The following is a 23,924-nucleotide window of genomic DNA, read 5'->3' as shown; positions in this document are numbered from 1 at the left end:
TTGCTCGTTTAGTCACAATTTTTCAAGTGTGTCTTAAAATGACAGTCAGGAGCCCAAACAAACATTGAGACATGTTTTTCTTGCTGTAATCATTCCTCCTGTTCATACTGACCATTAGAAAATTAAGTAAACCTAAATAATATAAAAGAGAAAGAAATTTACAATAAAAAAATATGTAAAATATATTCTAATTGAGAAGAGGCTTAAATTTGAAATTGAAGAGAATGAAATGAAACGTACAAACCATCACCAGGAATATGTAAATGTCCATAGTGTAAACAGTATGTGTGTGCAATCAATAATACAAATTGCATTGATGTAAGGTGCCACGTCCAAATGAGTCAAATCAAGTAGATATCTTTCAACGTTACAGTCTTTTTAGTGCCAAAATCCCTCGTTTTGTTACTATACTTCCACTGCAGGAGGAAATGAGGAGGGAATTTGATGCTAAAAAGACTGTAAATGTGTCAGATATCCACTTGATATGACTAACTCAGACTGCTGAAGCCTCATATAAGCTTCAGATCAACTTTTAAATGCATTTTTGCACTAAATGACTGTGTGGATACACTGTAGATTTCGGCCAGTATGAACAGGAGTAATGATTACAGCGAGGAAAACCTCTTTCACTGTTCACGTGGACACCTGTTGTTTTAAGACACAGTTGAAAACAGTGGAACTGTCCTTTAAATCACATCTTTAGACGCTTTGTTAGGGTATTATTTTGAAAGCGCAACCGGAACTGTATTTGTAGCTGGCGCTGACGTCACGTACAGCGGCGGAAAGCCGAGCCTAGTCGAGTCTGTCCGAAACGAGCCTGGACGACGAGCACATGAGAAACTGTCGGTGGAAAGGTTCACTGTCAATACCTCGAAAGAAATGTCAACCATGTTCGCTGCGTTGTGTCTCTACCTTCTCTTTGGGTGCTTCCTAATCAGCGCTGGTAAGTAATTTTTTTTTACGCTAGCTAACATGCTAACGTCAGATTTGTGTGTTTTTGGTCCAATGACTGTGGTTTTACAAGCTAAGTTAGCCAGCTAAACGTGAATTTGTCTGGAGAACCCACTAACTGTAACTACACCTAACGTTAGCTAAGCTACAGGCCTGACGTCAACTGTCAGTTTTTCTACCGATGTTCTATAATTTTAATTTCGGTTTGTTGGTGGCGTACTAGCCTGTTGTTATATCGAAATCAAGCGTCGTGCGCATGTATTAACTACTGTTACCGCACAGAAATATATGTTCTATTACATGTTATTACAACTCCATATTTTGACTGTAAAATCCCACATGTGTATGAATATTCGGTTGAGTGTGGTTTGAAAAACACACGCAGACTATGCTGATATTGTGGTTTTTTCACCAGCATACTAACAAGTCAATACATAAGCTCGTAATTAGTGGTTTCCCAACATTCAAATCCCCCAAAACAGTCGCTGCCAGCAACAAGCTCGACGTGCACAAACATACAGTTGCAATGCTGGAGCCGACGTGCTGAGGGAAACAGAAAGCTCACTTTGTCACGATATTGTCAGCTGGATGAGTCAGGTTTCAAAATGAGTCAAAAGGTTTTAAATTGAACGTTTAAAGGACGGGTTGAAACATGTTTTTCTTGCTGTAATCATTCCTCCTGTTCATACTGACCATTAGATCCCTTCATAATGACCTTACAATGGAAGTGATGGGGGACAAAATCCACAGTCCTCCTTCTGTGCAAAAAAATATTTAAAAGTTTAACTGAAGCTAATATGAAGCTTCAGCGTCCAAATGAGTCAAATCAAGTAGATATCTTTCAACGTTACAGTCTTCTTAGTGCCAAAGTCCCTCTTTTTGTTACTATACTTCCACCACAGCTCAACAGGGAAACACTGTCCGAGGAAACACAAAGAGGGAATTTGATGCTAAAAAAAGACTGTAAATGTGTCAGATATCCACTTGATATGACTAACTCAGACTGATGAAGCCTCATATAAGCGTTAGATCAACTTTTAAATGACTGTGTGGACACACTGTGGGTTTTGGCCTCCATCACTTCCATTAAAAAGCACATTTGAAGGATCTTTTAATATCCAGTATGAACAGGAGGAATGATTACAGCGAGGAAAACCTCTTTCACTGTTCATATAGACACATGACTGCTGGTTTAAGACACACTGGAAATACTGGGAACTTGTCTTTTAAGACAATATGTGGAGTAAAAGCCTGTTTTGAAAAATGTAATTCGCTGTGCAGGAAATTTGTTTGCATTTATTTTGCTACTCAGATACTGTCAAACTAATTCTCTCATACATGCTTCTCAATTGTGAGGATTTTCTGTTTTTCTTTGTCTTCTTTGATTGTAAAGTGGACATTTTGGGGTTTGGGACTGTTGCTGGAGCAGTATGATGGCAGCAGCTTGGGCTTCAGGGAACTGTGATTGGCATTATCTTTCTTTTCTACTGACTGACACTCAATCAAGATTAATTTAAAGAAAATAATCTAATGACTTATCAATAATGAAAATAATCTTCACTTGCAGCCCTAGTGCGGTTTAACAGGAAAAGATGTACTGTAGATATGAGCAATACACAACACACAGAAATCACATCAATCCCACTCATCTAATTATCAGATTCAAGCGCTGCACAGCAGCTCTTCTTTGGCTTCTTGTAATCATTGTCGGGGGCATTTTTACAGTTAAAAATCAGTTGTGAAGTGTATCAAATATCCCCTGAAATACCCAGAATGCAGCGTGATATAACTTTGATATCCAAGCCAAGCAAGTTATCTTACAAGGTGCAATCCCTCACGCTGCCTGCACCGAGCTCATCCTGCAGATTTTGGTTTAGAGCTGAAATGATTAGTCGATTAGTCAATTGACAGAAATTGACTTTTTTTTAAAGGAAATGTACCAAACATTACCAAGTTCAGGTGTCTCAGCTGTGAGGATTTTCTGCTTCTCTTTATCTCATGTGAAAGTATATTGTATATATTTTGGGTTTTGTGCTGTTGGTCAGACATAACAAGCAATTTGAAGATGTCACATTAGTGTTTAGGAAATTGTGATGTTTATTTGTTACTCTCTTTTGACGTTCTGTAGACCCATTAATCAATTTATAAAGAATAATTAATCAGCATCTATTTTGACAATTAACTCATTGTTTTGAGTCATTTTTTGAGAAAATTCTCTGAAGTCATTTTCTTTAATGTGAATATTTTTTTGGTTTCTTTAGTACTCTATGATAGTAAACAAAATATCTTTAGGTTGTGGACAAAACAAGACATACAAGGACGTCACCCTGGGCTTTTGAGAAACACTGATCGACATTGTTCAACATTTTGCAACATTTTATAAATCAAACGATTAACCAGCAGTCATCTGACTGTGCTCTACTTCCAAAAAACCCCCCAGTGGCTGGTTTTGCCTCCATCAGCCACTGCGTCAGTTAATAATAGTTGCTGCCCATCCTGTTGAGTTTGTTCCTCTTCTCCACCAAGAAACACATTACCGACATTTCCCACCAGATGTGCGTTAGGTCAAGTTTGGCCTTCTTGCTGCAAGAACATGGAAGTTACGATGTGGAAATAAATTTGGGGCGTTAAATTTTCTTTGGAAAATGAGTATCATGTTTTGTTAAATGAAGCCTGTTTCTGATATATGCAAATTAGGAGTGCTGTTCAGTCTCAGCAGGGCAAAGGTCAGTGACCGACGAAGTGTGCTCCTCTCTGAAACCCAATTTCTTTCTTCTCCTTAAGTTTTGGGGAAATGTGATTTTTGTTTTAAAAAAAAAAGAAATAGAGGTCATGTTTTGATGCTTGTTCCATTTCCTCTATTCGGTGTCATGTGGTATACTGTAGACATGAGCCACCAAAGGCTCCCTTCTCTTTTCTAAAGTAGAGAACTCTTCCTGTCCTTGCAGTAAAAATTAATTAGTAGTGATGTTATGATCTGTGTTTTTAGGGAAGTGGAGGTTTGCCAGTGCCAGAAATCCCTCCCAGGATGACGCAAAAATAAATAGTTTTGAATAGACATATGCGTGCAGACAGATTCACTCACATGGTTACAGTATGTTCCCATTTGTTTTTCTACGATTCAAGGAATTCATATGCATTAAAATGCCACCAGTGCATTTACTGAAATAAGTTTTATAATCAAAGAAAATAATAATAATCAAAGGTTGTTCCCAGTTTACCTTGCTGTAATCAGTTCTTAGTGAGATTAACTGTGTCATGAAATCGAGCTTTTAAAGTCCCATCGCCGCCTGATTTATCTTCTGTTGAGTCATGGTTAAGTTTCTGTTTGACCAGTGTTTCTCTGTGTGAATCATCAATCTCTCAATACTGTACCACACCTAGCTAAAAGGAGTCCAGAGTCACTCAGCGCTGTGGAATCTGTGAGGTGTTTTATCTAGACTTAGCTTTTGCCCTGTTAGGCCGTATTCGGACCGCCGTCGCAGGGCTGAGTGGAGGTGTGGTCTTTGATTTGATTCACCGGCGCTCCCTCTCTTCATTCACCCTTTAGAATTTGCTCTATTTCTGCATAAATATGACCTAAAACGTGGTCAGATTTTCATGCAAGTTAACAAAATGAGACAGAAACTTTACACTTTTTCATTTATTTATTGAGGAAAATGATCCAATGTTACATATTTGTGTGAGAACCTCTAAGATTATCAGTTCATTTGAAGGGGAAATTAGAGTCGGGTGTTTCAATCAATGGGATGACAATCAAATGTGAGTCTGGGAGGCCCTGCCTTATTTAAAGAAGAGAAATCTGGGTCTTCACTGTCAAAGTCTGAGCTTCACAACACAGGTTTGTGGAAGTGTGTCATGGCTCAAACAAAAGAGATTTCTGAGGACCTTTAGAAGAAGAGTTGTTGATGCTCACCAAGCTGGAAAGGGTTACAAAACCATTTCTGAAACGTTTGGACTCCACCAGTTGATTATCAGGCAGATTGTGTACAAATGGAAGACATCCAACAGCATTGTTACCCTCCCCAGGAGTGGTCGAACAACAACAACAGGCGTGTACTAGTCCAGGAGGCCACAAGGGACCCCAGGGTAATGTCTAGGAAATTAAAGGTCTCTCTTGCAGCGGCTACAGTTGATGTTCATGAGTCCACCATCAGGAGAACATTGAACATCTCATTGTGGCTGATTGCCGATACTGATATATGCACATAATTTTTTCCAGCTGGCTGAGGAGACTATTACACATGCAAGCATAGATTGTACTAAGTATGATCAAGAAAGACAATATATGAAGGAAGAATTTAGGAAGACTGGAGTTCAGGAGCTCAGCATTAAAACTTTAAATGAACCTGCCAAGTGGGAGGAGCAGTAGAGTTTTCTTTGAGTTTATTAGACAGACAGGATTAATGTGGAGGATTTAATCTCTGGTCCACACTCCGGAGCAGAAGGTGGCGGTAATGCACCTAATACACTGGTTGCCAACCGCCGTTATGAACCAAAAAGAAGAAGATGAAGTTTTTTATTTTTCAAACAGAGTGGTACATCCTGTCAGCCAAAGGATTTCTTATCTGTGCAGCCGAACACAGCAACACCTCGATGGACTGTTTCACCCTGACGGTCCTGGTGCGTCCTCCGCAGGCTGCACTTCACTCAGCTGCCCGGCTCGGTGGTCCAGTTGGATCCACATGGAGAGCCGGGGCTAACGTTAGCTGGGAGGCTAGCGGATCGTTAGCCGCAGGATGACCGGAGGGAAGCACAGCCAGCTAGCCTTCGCTAGCCTCCCAGCTAACGTTAGCCCTGGCTCTCTATGTGGAGCACCGAGCCCCGGTTTGTTATTCAGGTTAAAGTGGGAAGAAGCAGCTGGTCTGACGGGCAGCTTGAGTGAAGTGGAGCCTGCGGAGGAAACACCGGGACCGTCAGGGTGACACAATCCATCGAGGGAAGCACAGTCAGGCGGCGGAGGAGATGTCGACATATCAGCCTCTTATAATCGGCAGAATTCACAGATGCCGATATTTCATTTTAGAGCTTTTATCGGCCGATACCGATGACGTGCCGATAATATCGTGCATCCCAGGTGATGAGCAAACAGTGCATTCCAACATAAGAACCTAAACCCGTCTGTGAAACATGGTGGTGGTAGTATCATGGTGCCTCTGGACCAGGACTGCTTGCAGTCATTGAAGGAGCTATGAGTTCTGATTTGTACCAGCAAATGTGAACTGAAGCTCAACAGGAAGTGGGTCGTGCAGTAAGACAGCGACCTTAAACACACAAGTCGTTCTAGCAAAGAACGATTAGAGCAGAAGAAAAGTAATGTTTTGGATCGGCCAAGTCAAAGTCCTGACCTTTATCTGTAGTTCATGCCAAGAAGCCCACCAACATCCCTGAGTTGAGACTGTTCTGTAATGAGGAATGGGCTAAAATTCCTCCAAGCTGATGTGCAGAGCTGATAAACAGTTACTGGAAACGTTTAGTTGAAGTTATTGCTGCTTAAAGGGGGTTACACCACTTACTATAAGCAAGGGTTCACATACTTTTCCCGCATTTAAACTATGTAAGATTGGATAATGAATAAGTTTGATGTTTTTGTCTCATTTGTTTAATTGGGTTCCTTTTATCCCGTTTTAGGTCATATTTATGCAGAAATAGAGAAAATTCTAAATTATTCACAAATTTTCAAGCAGCACTGTAAATGAGTCACAAAACTTGGGAGGCATTTGGTGTAACAGCTGTTCACAAAAAACATATTGGAGTGTGTTTACTCCTACTCGCAGCGTGTACTCTGTCTGTTTTGAGTCACGTGAAGAGGATGTGGATAAAACCATTAGAGTTTAATTTAGCGCGGAACGACATATATGTGATGTGAAATGCTCAGCGGCTGAGAAAACGCTGTGAGATGAACAGAGAAACAAAAGAGTTGCGCAAGAAAATGAAAACTGAATCTGTGCGGAAAATATCATGTGATCTCATCAGCCAAAATCCAGAGGAGTCGATTGAGACCTGACCAACTGAGACACACAATCACGTACAAAAACTCCCCACACAAGTAGACCGAGAGGAGGCGAACTCCCCCCCCAAAACCCCTCTAACCCCCCCCCACCCCCTCAAATATTTCCTGTTTTTGTCATGCATGCAGTGCTGGGTCAGTCATGTGGGAGATTGAAACTTCTCATCTTTCATCTATTTTTTTTTTTTACAGTTTTCCCCTTTTTTTTTTTGAACGTACAGGTGCTGTTGGATCAGTACAGATTCTGATTCTGCACAGGTGTTTAAATCCCCCAGAGAGCTAAAATTATTCATAGTGATTCCTTCTCTTTGAATTTTTTCCTCTTTCTTGAGTTCACTTCCTCTCTTTTGTTCTGCTTTTAGTCTTCTTATGAACAGTATTAATATTAATCTGTTTATTAAGGTATTCTTTCTGTGTTTGTTTCTTTTGGGTGTTGAGTGGCAGTCCTTAGATACACAGCAATACTTATTATTTCTAAATAACAACACAAAACAACCCCCATCCAAACAAACAAAAACAATAATGCAGCACATCATTACAGTAACACTCAGTTCAAACTCTCATCATAACAGACTAGTTATTCTTTTATTGCGTTGAAAGTGCATGAATGGTGTTTTTATTGCTCCAGTGTCCTGAATTCACAATAAAGGTTAATGTTCCACCACTAACACCTTTTAGAAACACCTGCCTGTGTGTTGCAATAGAGAACAAGACGCAGTTCCTGTTGTGATCTATATTTCACACCGCTGAGTTCGCATATTGTGCAATTCCTGAAGCCACTTCTGTAATCGTGTCTGTAATAAAAAAACGTCAATCTATATGTTCCTCCACAACAATGAACTGATCCTACCAATAACTACAACAAACAGTAGTTTATTGTGATTCAGTCCCACAAACACACATTCATCAGTTTTGTCTTGTTTGAGTGAACTTTGCTCAGTTATTTCAGCACCTTACTGAACCTTTTTTTAAAAATGAGTCTCATAAAAAGTCATGAATGTTGATTTTGGTTTGGTTTGTTGACAATTAGTCAAACCTAAAATAACAGCAACCTTCAACATAAGTACCTATCGGCACGCTAATGACTGTTCGTCCTAAATGTGTCTCATTAACAGGATTATATTGTGTGCATAGACTGTGTTGTCATGTGGGTTTTGTCCTTGTTTGTTTCAGCCGGAGCGGAGCCGCTTCCACCACCGAACGTCACCCTGATCACCTTGAACACCAACTACACACTGGTTTGGGACTGGGACCATGCCGCTGCAGACGTCACCTTCACTGCAGAATATTTGCCGTAAGTGTCACTCACACATCCAGACAATATAAAACAATAACAGTACATCAAGGAGGGAAGCCAGCAATCTGCCAGTTGATAAGTTGTTTGGTTTATAAAGTGCAGATCAGGATGATTTAAATGTCTTTCTTTCTCCGAGCAACAATCCAAACCAAAAATATTCAATTTATTCAAAGTCAAACTTACCGTAACTCTTAAAATAAACCTTGAAAAATCAAAAGGCCACTGGTGCACCAAAGGGATGTTGTTGTACGCAGGCAAAATGAGTCCATATTCATGTTTTCATGTAGTTTATTTAGCCATGGCAAGCAAGCAAACAAAGGACAAAGGAAAGCATGCTTCCTGCTGCTTCTTGCTGTGGTTGGTAAAAAAAAAAAACAAAGACCCTCCCAGGTCCAGATTTATAAAAAGTACCACCATACACATCTTTGAACTCTTTACCGCTCCAAACGTAATAATATAATTGATGATATAGTGTCGTTTTCTACTTCACATATCTGCTGAGTACCTCAACTTATCCATCTTACAATAAGATTTTCTTTATCAAATTTGTAAGATGGAATTTTATTAAGTAGCAGAATCATGGCTGTAGACTCTGACTCTTATTTTCTTTTAATTATTAAACTGTCTGGTGATTAAAAAAAAAAAAAACATATTTGGAGCTCTGGTGGTGTCAGTTTTCTTTCAGGAGAAACAGGAGTGAAAATGAAATCTAAACCATTTACAGGAAACAACTTCAAATTGTAGTTCTTCATGTCACAACGAAGAAAAGTAAAAACTGCAGTGTGGACTCAGGAGCATGACGGATCATATTTGTATTTTGCAATATTGAAATTGTTGAGCTGTGATGACTGTCAGACTCTTGCACAATGTTTCAAGCTGATCCTTTGTCAAAAGGTACCATTTACTGCATACTACAATTAGCTGTAAACCATTAGGGATGTTCTTAATTATTTTATTATTATTTATTTAATTTTGGCCCATTAATCTATCAGTTAAACAGTTAAAGCTGGAGTGCAGGATTTCTGTCTCTCCCTTCTGGCAGTGAGAATAAAAGAAGGTGCTCGTCTGTAGCGAACTCTTATGTGCGCGCCGAATAACAGACCCAGAGAGAGCCCGTAAAAACAGATATGTTTTGACAGTCCACCGGCCCAAAAACATGGTATTTGTCCAAGCGGCAACCTCCGGGTCTGTAAAATGAAGCCAATGCAGAAGTGCCAAAAGCTGCAGTTCCTTGAATGACCGCTTGAGGCTCCAACAGCGAGTCAATCCCCATAGACCCCCATGTTAAAATGCCCAACTTTACAGCAGAAATAAACATGTTTACAGCCTGGTACAAAAAACAGTTTTGGTCTCTGTAGCTAATTTCTTCTTTCATGACAACTGTACGGGAGGTGAGTATTTTTATAACTCACTCGTTTAAATGTTATTAAGCTGTAAAGTTCTGCATAATGAAGGACATGGCTGCTTTGAGTGACAGGTCCGCCAGCCGCTAGGTGGCTTGTTTCAGCCATTCGGCCCGCCTCTTTGCCCATTTTTGATTGGCTGGGAGTTAGGCAGCGTCACGCACTGCCAAGATGGCGACGGCCGGAGCGGCTCGCTTTGAGCTTCAAAACCGCTCCTCAGAAACCAATGGGTGACGTCACGGTAACTGCGTCCATATTTTTATACAGTCTATGGATTTATCCCAGTGTGCCTGATGGCCAGTACACCACTGGCTGTAACCTACCGTTGCTGTGGCTGTAAAGCGGTGGATAAATTGTTTTGAGCGTCACACAAACTTCGAGGTTGAGGTGTGAAAATTGTGACTACGAGGTTCCATTTTGTTAACCTGTCGGCTGTTTTTGATCATTAATAAGTTGGGAGCAGAGGAGGAGGTTTTCATTTCAACATTCTCATCGCTGGAGGATTCAATGTGTGTTTTCATTTGTTAATCTGTTCATACATTAGAAAGTTTGGCTACTATTTGCTATTTACTTAAACATTTATTTAAGTTAAATATTTTTCGTGTAGGCCTATTGGTCAATTTTATTCTGTTTTACGCGTTTTACAATGTGTGAATCCTCATGTTCTGTTGTTATTTTTGCTGCTATTTGCACATCTAAAAATGAAGCATTTCTTATGGGAAAAAAACGTTTGTTATATTGGTATTTTTTTTTTTTATGGGTCACAGACACCACTCTAAATAGTCGCCTACATTTTAATCTTGTCGATTAACAAGCGTCAGCTAAAATGAGCATCCCTATAAATGATTAATCAAACCAATAACAGCAGTCAACGTCAGATAACCTTATCATACGTTAGCAGTTACTTAGTGTTTCTGCGGTGGTGACAATATTAAAAATATAGGCCTACATATTAGCAGTCTGAATTAAACTGAAACTCCTTCGCTCTCCGGGCAAAATATTAAGAAATATGACATATTAACAATTCCTCTCGTGTCCGCAAAAACACATAATTCTAGAAACATAGATAGATAAAAGTCTTGTCAATTCAGCATCAATATAATCCATAAAGATAAACTGTAATTTGCGTACAAACCTTCCATTTTGAATTATTTTTGCCTGAACTCGCTCCCACCTGTTAAAATGAAGATTTCTCAATAAAATAACGTGACGGCGAATCAACCCTGGTAACGCTGTAAATTCACCACTGTTAATTAACCAATGTAATTAACACTGTTCATTCACCATCTATCCTCTGTGTTTGTGTGTGTGTGTATGTGTGTGTGTTTGAGGAGTTTGAGGAGTTTTTTCGGCCGTTGCCATAGTAACTACCCCGGGGGAGAGCCAAAAATTTCTTATAATGTTGAACATGTTTGATTTTCAACAGAGCGTCAAGACGAGAAAAAGACTGACTTCAGACAGCTTTATGACCACCTTAACGATGATTGATTTTATTTATTTATTTATTTATTTATTTTTTTTTGGCGGCCCGCCCCGCCAAAATGTTACCAGCGGAAACACTGCATACAGATTCAGACCAGTTTATATCAAGTAATGAGTTCATTTCTGCACATGTTGAGTGGAAGATTACATTCCAGATATTTTATACTTCATTTAGTTGATTCTCATGAACCTCACAGATCCAAGTAGCTTTATAACATATCGACCCAAATATTAGACAACCCTGATTATAAGACGTAAAAAGCACAACATCAAATACTTGCTTGTGTGTAGCTCGTCTATCAGTCACGTACTGACTCTCTCTCCTGTCAGATTCTTGGAAGCAGTTGAGATGATTTTCTCTTGACGGTTAACTTTTTTCAGTCAGACGAGTCTGAGCTCGTCATCATCTGTGGCAGCAGAAGTTCTTGGCTGCTTGACAGGTGGTCCGGTCCCCGCTGTGTCTCTGCAGGGGAGTGTGTGTGTGTGTAGGATCTACAGCCAGAAATGCTTTCAACTTGTTTTTTACTCAGCAGGAATTTAAATCCATCATGGTAGAATAACAAGTTAGATGAGCCGTCGTAGGTTGAACTGGAGTTCTTTAACACTTTAAGGCCTGACTAACAGATTCACTATAAACAGACTTGCTAGCCTAGCAACAGTAAGACTACAAACAACCCATAATGCATCACTCACTGTAAGAGACAGTCTTTCCATTCTTGAAAGAAAGAATATCTGATGTTGTGAATAATAATGCTATCCTTGCTTTTTCAAATGTAGTTTACACAAAAATATAGTCTTATATTCATCTGCAGTCCCTCTGCAGGTCGCAGTTTAACAATAACAGAATAGTACAAAGCAAAAAAAACAGACAGGACACATAAAACACACATTAGTGTACACACAGCAGCACATCACAAACTCCCACAAGGTCAACTTCTATTTTTTTTTTAAGTTAAGGATGTCTACTTTTAGACTGTCAGCATTTCACTGTTATTAATGCCTGACATTTTTCTCTATTCCTCCCCAGGAAGTACAAGCTAAAGTACAAGAGGACGAATCTGAACTGGTACAAAGCGTGTGACAAGACGCCACACAAGTCATGTGACTTTACAGCGCTCAACCTGCACTACTTGGGCATCTTCGTGTTCCGTGTACGAGTCAACGTGAACGGGAACCACTCTGACTGGGTGCAAAAAGAATTCTGCCCTGATAAAGATGGTGAGAGAGACAGAGTTGCGGTAAAGTTTTATTCATGAGCACATGACAGCATCTGCATCTTACCACAGACCACCAAAAACAAGAAAAACACGCTTTGACAAAGATGATAGAAGAGCAACAGAGCATGAGTGTACAACCACAGAGTGATGGAGCTGTGAACATTGCTGGGAAGAGTAACCTTTGCATGTTTTTTAAGTTGTGCAGCTCTGAAATATGAAAACCACATTGAGTCAAGATCTTACAAAAAGCACAAATCTCCAACATGATCTCACCAAGCTCAGAAAATTACACAGGCAGGTGTAATAAGAAAATACAGTACCATATAATAGGATAACCACTGGAGTAAACATGACCAAAAAAAAAGGTTATAAAAATGTTATATGTCTAAACAAGTATGTTTTTAAAATGAGGTGCGGACTCAGTGAGGTTGTTCCACAGCGTTGGAGCTAAAACAGTAGAAGCAGCAGGATCCTCCTTTGTCTTTATTCTAGACTGAGAACTTATAATAACATTTTTGGTGTCAGATCTCAGCGATCTTGGTGCAAAATAAGGGGTTAAAAAGTCACAAATGCAAAGCATAGTGCACCTGTTTGGGGATTTAAAAGTAATCAATAAAATCTCAAATTGAACTCTAAAATGAACGTGATGTAATGTTGGCAGGACTGGAGAAGTACATCTAGTGTTAGTCAGAAGTCTTGCTGCTGCACTCTGCACCAACTGTACAGGTAACTGTGCATCACTGAGGCAAGTAAATAATAAATTGCAGTAGTCTAGACGAGAGTGCCGATTGACATTGAGGTATTGATCAAAAACAACTCCGAAAACTCTGGCTGAATGTTAAAATTGGACATATTCTGCACATTTCCAGCTCCATATTTGTATTCTGGAGCCCTACTTGAATATCTTTGCATGATTTACAGTTTTAAAAACTCCTTATTTATCTTCTACTGGTCCTTTTATGCAGCCCCTCAGTTCAGCCTCTGTCTGAAACAGGCCGTTTTAGCTCCTGTCTCTTTAAGGCCCGCCTCCTGATGAGCCCACTCTGTTCTGATTGGTCAGCTTCAGGAAGCTTCCTACGTAAACAAACTACAGTAGCAGGATTTCACTTCTTTTTCTCCTTCTTTACTGGAAATGGAAGCCTGAATCAGACTGTGGAACAGACATTCGCTCCATAGACGTCATCTCGTCAGGAAATTAAAAAAAAACAAAACACTGCAAATAAAGCGCAAGGCAGCTTAACCCTGGGCTTTGTCTTACAGGGAGCATTTTTACACATGTTCACTTCAAGTTTTGGAACTTTGACCATATTTAACATCTGACATTATAACATTAAGAAGCAGAATAAATCCCCTTTAAGTTAGTTGTCGGTGGTCTAACGTGATACCAATCATATCAGTATTCAGTTGCAGAGGACTTAACAAATGAGGAGAGCTTTTCCAGGAAATCATATTGTTGTCTGGAAGGTGCAGAGCTATGTGAGCTATGTTCATCTTAATAAAACATGAAACACCAGTTTTGCCAGAGATGCTGGAAAGGACTGATGAGTCCTTTCCAGCATGTAATCCAAGTATATCCTGCATAAACAGCAGGTTATAAACAACCAGACTAACATGTGTAGAGTTGCTTGTTGATTATTTTGTAGCTGCCCGGTGTGATTTGCATGTGATTTAATCTACAGTGAACGACTGTTGCAGATGCATAAACGTGTCTGTGCTGCTGCTTTTAGAAGCTGCAGGAATTTACTGAAGGAGAAACTTTGCATGCAGTATAAAGAAGCTGCGGATAACAGATTCTATGAGAATCACTTGTTCATTTAGAGATAAATCCAGACCGACGTCGTTCCTCTTATAATCGCATCAAACTGACATTTTTAATGCAGATTTAATCAGAGCTACTGATTTAAATGTTCAATTAAAATTCTTGAAATGTTTTGATAAATGCGGCCCATTTCCTCCAAGTATTTAGTTTGCCCTTGTTGACAGTGTCCTGACTGGTACCAGTTTGCTGTATTGAGCTTGAAATGAACCATGGATGGTCAACGTGCAGTTAAAAAGGCATGTGGCACTGATAGGATCCAAACATACAACATTGTTCAAATATTGTGTGCTAGTAAACAGTGGCAGAACATATTGATTAATGGGGCAGGTGCTTGCTGTGTTTGCATTGTTGTAAATTTTATTTGTGATGATTGAGACGTGTTGCAGTGAACGCAGTGCACCATCTTAAATCACCAGAAGCCTCTGACTCTTAGATGATGTGTGATCTTATTGATTAATCGTTGCAGCTCTAATCATCACAAGTACATTTTTATTTAAATATTTTAATATATAATAGTGTTATAATATTAAATATTATGTTTGTGCTAGTGAAGCTTTAAAAAAGAAACTCAAACATCACGTCTGTGCCAAAACAAGCTACAGGATCCAGCTGCGACGCTGCTGCGGTGTTCTCTGGAAACGTTTCAGAAGCGGAACATCTGTTCTTCAGTAGCCACATTTCTAATATAGTTCAGAGTTGTTTTTCCAACATTTTTCTCGTTTTACACACACATATATTGAATACACATTGGCATGTAATAATTTCAGTGTAGCTGCTTTGATAATCGACTCATGGTTGAAGTCATTTTTCAAACAAAAATGTCAAACAGTCCAAAGTTTCAGCTTCTTATTTGTGAAGATTAGTTTTTATGTGAGAGTAAACTGAATATCTTTGGATTTTGGACTGTTGGTTGGACAAAACTAGCAATTTGAAGATGTCACTTTGGGCTTTCGGAAAGTGCGGCGGATATTTTTCACTGTTTCCTGACAATTAATCAATAAAATAAACTTCAGAATAATCGATAATGAAATCATTAATCATTAATTGTAGGTCTAATGTCAACACAGCCGATCTCGCAGCACAGCATTTCATCAGATGATGTGGTCATAAAATAATTTTATCTGCAATGCAACAGCTTGGTAATGACTGCTGCTGTGTTAAATTTCTCACATGGACATTAAGGGTAATCTATCCAGTCTGGGATCTCATATTTCTTTCCTACTCCTTGTAGCTGCTTTGGGTCCACCAACCAAAGTGGAGCTCAAGCCTGCTGGAAGTGGCCTGGACATTTACATCTCTGACCCTCTGACCAGCACTAACCTCTCTATGAAGGAAAAGATTCCCGAGTTGTACTACGACATCGTCTACTGGAAATACACTGAGGACAAACGGGTAGGAAATGCTCCCCATTTAAGTCCAACTGCCTTTTTTTGTCTACGGAAACCAAAAGGGTGAAATTTATATTTTAAATGCTTTGATTTCATGATGGTACCTCCTAGTTCGATCATCATTATTTCAACACAGGAAATCAGATCTTTGCATACAGCTGTAACGTGACGTTTTACCACAGGCAGAGCAGACGTCACACTGAGCCTGATTGCATCCTGTTACACAACACAAGAGCCACAGACTGTGAACAACAACCCGCATTAGCTTTCCTGCTAAAATCTCCTTCTTATCTAACTTACAAACATGAACACACGTCTTGTCCTGCAGCTTAGCTTGTTGAATGAGCCACCAAACAAACATTCACTGGGGAAAAGTGCACAAGACTTCAACTTGTGTCCTTGAATAGCCTTTTAATATATTCCCCTACGGCTGTTTGTATTAGAAGCCTTTTTGTTATGTATTGCATTTCCTCTCATACAGGTGCTTTGTGTAAAAACAGTGAGACGGATCCTCACAGACACGTTACAGCACGAGAAAGTACCCTACAAGTTTCTCATGTTCACACTTTCCAATTTCTCCAAGGTCCCAGCAGAAAAACCAGTGTGAATCACAGTGAAACCGAGTCCTACACTCACTAGTAGCCTTGTTAGAGCACCTGGTTTCTGTTATGTATGTTCAGCAGGGCTTATTGGTTTTGACATGTGCCTTGCAGAGGTGTTTCCTGTCAATGCTACAAGAGGGATGAATGTCATGTAAAAAAGGGTGTACGAGCTCCTCTCGGGTGCCTCGACTTCCTGCCAGTTGCTTTTATCTGAAGCAGTGAGCAGGTTAGTCACAAAACCTGTTAGACGAGGAACATCGTCCCAAAATAACCCACAGCTGACGCAGGTGTGACGATTATGTCAAATGACTTGGATGAATGCCCCGACATAAACAAAACATTATAAACATTGTCGTTACTGTAAAATAACAAGCCTGGAAGATGAGTATCATGCCAGTGGTTTAAAACAACATGTGCTGTAGGGTGACAAGTTTGAATATACAGTACGTTACAAAAAGAAGATTTAAATTTCTCAGCTGCAGACAGCAGATCGAGTCTTTGACTGTAGACCTTTGAGCCTCATCGTCTGTTTGTTGATCGTATTTGCTTTAAGGTCTTTTCAAAAGGCTTTAAAATCACATCACAGATATCTGAATGAGGATCAAAGGGAAAAACAAAGTCCTGTTTACATACTCTCACCGCCTCATGCCTGCAGTAGTTCGCAAAATTCATAAATGATTTAATTGTGTCTAAAATATAACTCATCTGCTGTTAATGTGCTTCACAGCATTAATCTCAGCAAACTGCCAACAGTCAGATAGATGAGGGAGGCAGATAATGGCAACAGGCCCGTCTGTCCAGACATTTGTGGTTTTCCTGATGCACCACAGTGACTCTAATGGACGTCTAAGTAGACGTGAATTCAATTTGTGTTGGGAAACCCCAGCAAGCCCAGGACATTTACTGCCTGTTCAGTATATGGTGTGGTGGAAGGAAAATGATTAGTCATTAAATTGATTGAAATGCTACACTGTAGAGCCTGGCTGTCTAACGGCATTTTCAAACCTATCATGTGTTTGTTCTGGTCCGAATCAGTGGATGAGTCGGACCGGGAACAAAATTTAATTACACATTGCTATCACGTCACTAACTAGTCACCACAGTTAGAAAGGTTGTAGGAGCTTGTTGTCTTATTTAAAATGATCTGATACAAAAAGAGAATAGAATAAACAGTGGGAAACAGGGTTTTAAGGATGAGTGGACTCAGAAATATATGAGACTATTGAGCCTCATTTGGAATTAAACGCCTCTTGACACCAAACTTGTCAATTTTGAACAAAACTATCCCAAAAAGAACCCCAAAACTGAATCGTCGTGATGTCAAGAGTCCAGCAGAATAAATGTAAAATCAAACATTGTCAACAATGAATACAGTTAAGAACTCACTAGTGAACACTTACACCAGTGTCTCCATCTGGCCTTCACACCTTTTCATGCCCAAGTTTAAAGACACAGTTACACGACAAAGGTGTCACTTCTCCCATTAATACAGAAATGTTGTTCATGTCTGGAGTTTTAGTGCTGAAATATAATCATGTAATGAAGCCTTTGATGCAGTGGAAATTTGTTTAGTGGACCTCTGAGACTCCTCTAAAGGGTGTCGGTGTGGTCGTTATGGTCCCAAACGAATCGCACCAAGGATGAAATCCAACCAGTCTGATTCAAACTGGACTAAACAGAGCAGGTCTGAAAACACCCTTAAACAGCAGGCTGAGGGATACAAAACACAGTAAAGAAAGGATCAAATTTTAGCCGATTAATCCATTAAAATATGCACAGAACGGCTGATACTGATTCTCAGGTTCAGCTTGGAGCATCTCTAATTATAATCATGATGTAGAAAGCGAAACGATCATCATTCATCAGTTCGTTCAACCACTTTAAATATTCATGAACACTGAGCAGTAGTTATCTTTGTGATTGAATAATGTCTTTATTTATTCATTCTGACATTTGATTCTGTCAGAGATCAAAACTTCAGTGTGCTGGCTCATGAATTAATGCAATGAATTAGCCCTAAAGTTTAAATGACCTCTCTCATCTGTCTTTCAGGCCTCAAGAAACCACACATTGAACAGCACTATGAACGTAGTGACGCTGTCAGACCTGTTGGCTTGGACGTTGTACTGTGTGACCGTCCAGTCACGCCATGACTACTACAATAAGAGAAGCGTCTTCACCACACCCCAGTGCATGCAGACCGAAGGTAACACGTTTTTAAATCGACAGATTTGACATTTGACTGGAAATGATCACAGACTCTGTCTTCTGGGAAATTGTGGTGGAAAGAAAACAAAGAATCCGTCACACTGTCCATCACTTTTTTTAACAACGTTTTAGTCAAATATTATAGAAAGCAGGTTCTCACCACACAGCAATATCCTCTAGGGACATAAGACTGTTTTCATTATTGATTATTTTGTCCATTAATCCACTGGTCAGGCCGGTACAGGAGAGATGTGTTCTCTCTTCTTTCTACCAGTCTGGAGAGAACAGCAATAGTCAAGATGAGAAGAAAAAAAGCTGATTTATGGTCTTTAAATCCTAATCATACGGAAATTATTTTAATTCTGTCATCTGAGATAGAAGAAGCTGGCACAGACAACAGAGTTCATTTGATTACCAATACGTGTTAGTTTACATACAGTGTTAGATGCCAAAGAGTGTTCATTGTGTAGCTGGAGAAGTCTTCAGGACCGAAGATCAGGACCTCAGTTTGATCCTGGTTTAGCTTTAGGAAGCTTTTTTTTCATCCAGGGAGTTAAAACAGCGAGGATCACCGGGTTTCAGCGGGAGGTACAGCAGGGTATCGTCTGCATAACGATGGCAGAGGGAGACATCAAACTGGTTCACTGAAATAAAACATCCGTCCTCTTTCTCACATACTTCAGAGCGCTCTGTGCTCCTCTGGTTCAGCATCACTGACGATGTAAAACTTGAGATCTTGTCAGGACGTTGTGAGGCTCCTTACACACCACAGGGGAGAAAATATGCTATTGTTTGACGGCACTTGACATCGATTCTCATTCCAGACGCTCCATGTCTGTCGAGTCAGACGGTCAACCGGATGATGTTGTGTTGTCTGACCCAGTAACGATGAGACACAAACATTGTGGAGTCCAACAAAGCAAAGATTTGTTTTCTGTTAGTCATCCTCAGCAGGAATCTGGCCAGTCTGTTTGAACTACTGTTGATCCCAGTTTCAGCTCCTGGATAGCAGCCATGACACACTTTGGCACAGAATATCAGAAAATAATTAAGCTGAGCCGCTAAAGGAATTTCATTTTTTGTAACATTAACTGTGAAACTACATCTGTTGTACTAGTTTGTACAACATGTCTCTCTGACACAGTCTCTGCTGGAAGACATTCACAGTGTTGCACTCGGTTGTTCACATGAAAGGTGACAGAAATAGTCGTGTAAAAAAAATTAATGAATTAACGATTCAGTGTGATAGAGAAGGAAGTTCACACCCTACGCGGCTCCTTTCTAACCTCCGCACAGCTGTTCAATCACAGCGTAAAGTGGGTGTGAATGTCAGATCAGTTGTTTGAGAAAGTTACAGAAATCGTCGTACACAGCCTGAATCCCCAAATATGAACTAACATTTGTTTCATCAGCGTTAAAAACTAAAATGCCAGAAGAGTGAAGTGTATTGGATTGTACGTGTCACAGATAACAAAGAACAATGCAGGGAGCTGTAACCTCCAACATTTATGTCTCTTATGTTTGCATATGACCACCTGAGGGTATGTACATTAAGAGATAACAACGGAAGAGATAACAACTATAGCAACTATATTTAACTCTGTGTGTGTGTGTGTGTGTATGTAAACAGGTCCTGTCCCGTGGTGGACGATCGTCCGGTACTTCCTGGGCTCTCTGATGATCTGCTTCCTGATTGTGCTGCTCATAGTGTACGTCTTCTTTCGGTGCTTCAAGACCGTCAAGTCAACATTTTTCCCCTCCGGCCAGCTGCCAAAACACTTCGAGGAGGTTCGCGCACACACACACACACACACACACACACACACACACACACACACACACACACACACACAAAACTGTACAGCGGTGGAAGAAGTTTTGACATTCTTTACTTGACTAAAAAGTATCAATAAATAAATAAATGTGTAACGCTATAGAAGGATTGTCAGCAAATGAGTAGAAAAATTGTCCTTGTAACTTATTTTGTTGTATTGTTAGATTAATAATACTGAAGCATCAGTGTTTAAGCAGCATGTTACCATTTAGGCCAGTGGTTCCCAACCTAGGGGTCGGGCCCCTCCAAAGGGTCAGCAGATAAATCTGAGGGGTGGTGAGATGATTAATGGGAGAGGAAAGAAGAAAAAACAAAGTTCTGATACACAAATCTGTTTTCAGTTTCTGGACTTTTTCTCTAATCTTTGATTTTTGCTGAAATATTGGATCATTTGAACATTTATTGAAATGAAAGCATGTGAGAAGTTTAGAGGGAAAAATCACTATTTGGTGGAGCTGTTAACAACTCATAGACATGTGAAATGTGACCCCGACTACACACTGCTTTTTGTAAGACGTCAAAAGCCAAAAAGGTTGAAAACACTGGTTTCATCTAAACTATGTCTTGTGTCTGTCATGTTTTTTATGTCAAATCTTAACTCTGGAAAAAGTAGCAAGTAACTCAGCCATCAAATAAATGTAGTGAAGTAAAAAGTACAATAATTCCCTCTGAACTGTTGAGGAGTGAAGGTATGAAGTAGCATCAAATGTTAATACTTAACTCACAGTAGTACTTAAGTAAATGGACTTAGTTACTCTCCACCACTGCAACTGTTCTTGTTTCACTGTTTGCAGACAGATATTTACAATTCTGATATCTAAAGGAAAATGTTTTTGGTTTTATTGTCATAGTTTTGTCACAGTTGAATTAAAAGAAGCACAGAAATGTTTTTTGTTGCTGGTGAGACTGTCCACACCGTTGTTTACAAGTGACCAAATCATTTGTTCAGCATCAGAAATCGTAATTATTTATCCCTCTGAAGCTGATATATTCAATTCCACCAGAACAATCATCAGAGTCTCATCTCAGTCTCTCTTCTCTCCAGTATTTTTGTGACTCTCCGGCGTCGGACATCCCTCGCCTTCTCTCCCCGGATAAAGAAGCCGAGATATTGTGTCATAAGGTGACCATCTGTCCAGAGCCGGCGTTCCTGGAGATCCACGACCCTCCGCCCGAGGCCCTGCAGGAGCTTGCACAGGGCTTGGAACCAGACAGCAGGTCAGTTCATGTGTGATGTTTATGTTTACATAGCACAAGCGCATTTAAAAAGGCAATAAATCATTACATTTTTAAAGGTTTTCTTATATTTATATGACTCCACCTGAATATCAAGTGTCCTCATGTGACTGTAATATTTTCCCTCTGATGTTTCCAGTGGCAGACACAGTCGTCAGGGCAGCAGCGGCAGCAGAGACTCTGGAGTTTACTCCACAGAGGGCGGCTCCGGCCTGCCGCAGACCAGCAGCGGTCAGTCCTCCACGGGGGCCGAAGACTCCTGGCAGGCCCCCATCAAACAGCAGGAGCAGGTGAAGATGCAGGACATGGCTCCAGAGCTCAAGAGTCAACGTCTGATGGCAGACGAGGGCGTTGTAGACGTGTGTGTCTGAAGGCACGCAAGCAGAAAAGACTTCTAGGTTTTGAAGCGGGGGGATCGTGAGGTTTGTGGGAAAATGTGCAGCGTGCCTTTTTTTCCCTGCTGTCACTGTTAAGAGAGGAAGGCATCATGTCTGCTATAAAAAAAAAAATTACTAGAATGGAAAAAGGACCACTAGAAAACAAAAAAAACATCAACTGTGACGGCACTCAGTGTCTCCAGGAAGCAGGAAGTTCTGTTAGTACTGATTTACATGTGTTCTAAATTCCTCTCGTATTGTCTCCACGGTCTTAACCCTGCATTCATACCATGACTGCTCTAATCTAACTGAATCTTATCTGTGTAGCAGTCTGAATTAATAATGGTTTTAAGGGTCAAATCATCTTTTTTTTATATTTTTTTTTACTGCTTATTGCTAAAATGAGCTAACACTGGTAGCTTACTGGTGCTAACTAGGTAGCGTTGTTTGAACATAAGCAGAAGTAAAACAAACTGACTCAAGAGGTTGACATTGACACCAACAATGGATGCGGTTGTTCTGAAAGCTCTAGTTGTAGTTCTAGAGAAGCGGGAAGCTTTGAATGGAGTCGACCTCCCACAGAAGACTGTGGTTACCTCTCACAAAACACCAGGACCTTAGGAGGAAACAGGGGAGCACTCACAGCATACCTGAACACTTCCACTACGGGAACTTAACTACCTGTTACCTTGAACTTCCCAAAACCTGAACCGTCTAGCAGTCGTAGATCAAACACGGTCGGTCCGGTCGGGAAGGCTCCGATGAGTTCTTCACAAGATCTTGATTTAGTAGCACATTCACAATACATGTCTCAGAATTTATGGAAGATTTAAAATGCCAAAATAAAAACAAATCAAACCATGAAATAAAGTGGAATGCATACACGATACACATTGTTATATGTATTTTCCTTTATATGTATGCATTTACTGTGTCATAATTAAATTAAAGCCGTATGTTAAAAGGATTATTGTTTACAATTATGTGAGGTGTGTTACCTTGTACTGTCATTAGTTTTCATGACAGACTTCTTCTTCTGTAAATGGTAGACACACCGTTCATGCCAAAATTAAACTGATTAACAATCAGTTATCAATAAAATTAACTAACCTTTTCTCATTTAATCCTGACACTGTGAATGCATACTTTAAAAAGGTTGTACATGGGGGGGGGGGACCCAAAAGTTACTGGAACTGTTTATAAAAAAACAAAAAAAAACCTGTCATTATAAATCTTTCAGTAATGTCTTTCTAATCCTCACTTGTAACACTTGTCTCAGTGCTTCTCCCCTTCCTGTAGCCATCTTATGTCACCATGTTCAGAGCTTCCTGTGTTTCTTCCATGGTGGTGAATCTCTCTCCTTTCATAACCAATATTAGTTTTGCTAAGCTGTTGCTATACGCTACCTAGCAGCAGATCCTCTTAATTACACCCTACTCAGTGGTTTCAGGGAATCTTTGGGTCCCCCCCCCCCCCTTTGTATAACAATGTGTGTCGTATTTGACTTTACTTCATTGTTTGATTTGTTTTAATTAAGTCATTTTAAATCTTCCATACAAAGCATGTGCAGGACAGAAGAAACCAAAGCAGAACCGGGGACACCAGCTGTATATTAACACAAATACTGACCCAGTATAATTCGGACCTGATTCTGGTTCTGTGTCGGCTCCCCTTTAACCAAACTGCAGGTCACATGACAATCTGTTTGACCCACAATCATTTAGTGCCAGAAATAACTCTGAGACAATGACTAAAATTAAAAAAAAAAAGACATCAAGATATTTCTGTTCCGATCAGGAAGCATCAAGGACACCTGATACAGGAAGTGAAATACTTTTTCTCCCTCTGTGTGGAGCTGACTGGACTCCTCAGCCATTGTTAAACAGATCATTGGCTGCCGGCCAGAAAGCAGTGAAAGGTTGCGGTGTTAAAGTTGTCGACATCGTGTCTTTGTCTACAGGAAACTATCACACGTGGTCGGACCTGCTGATTCAATGGCTTGTTGTGTGAATCCACAGCAGATACTTTACTGTATTAAGATTCTTATCTGTGTGGCATGGAAACCATATCAAAGGTGCTTTCAATGTAAAGATCTTTCTT

The 23,924-nt window shown here is 40.0% G+C and overlaps 1 protein-coding gene and 1 long non-coding RNA gene across 2 annotated transcripts; one reads left to right on the top strand and one right to left on the bottom strand.

The window, feature by feature from the left end:
• The first annotated feature begins 764 nt into the window (after positions 1 to 764).
• On the top strand, positions 765 to 23,271 carry il10rb (interleukin 10 receptor, beta). Its single transcript, XM_042426586.1, has 8 exons — positions 765 to 943; positions 8,135 to 8,255; positions 12,171 to 12,361; positions 15,411 to 15,571; positions 18,222 to 18,375; positions 20,008 to 20,165; positions 21,257 to 21,429; positions 21,587 to 23,271. The coding sequence occupies exons 1-8, from the start codon at positions 880 to 882 to the stop codon at positions 21,816 to 21,818; spliced, it is 1,254 nt and encodes a 417-aa protein (XP_042282520.1). The 5' UTR covers positions 765 to 879; the 3' UTR covers positions 21,819 to 23,271.
• LOC121907176 lies at positions 21,030 to 21,679 on the bottom strand. Its single transcript, XR_006098806.1, has 2 exons — positions 21,533 to 21,679; positions 21,030 to 21,411 (listed from the first exon to the last, which is right to left on the bottom strand). It is a non-coding gene; the product is annotated as an uncharacterized LOC121907176 (long non-coding RNA).
• Positions 23,272 to 23,924: the final 653 nt, after the last annotated feature.

This window comes from Thunnus maccoyii, chromosome 11 (genome assembly GCF_910596095.1).
Source record: "Thunnus maccoyii chromosome 11, fThuMac1.1, whole genome shotgun sequence".
Classification (NCBI taxonomy): domain Eukaryota; kingdom Metazoa; phylum Chordata; class Actinopteri; order Scombriformes; family Scombridae; genus Thunnus; species Thunnus maccoyii.
The sequence above is the reverse complement of the archived record's forward strand: the minus strand, read 5'-3'. Positions and strand labels throughout refer to the sequence as shown.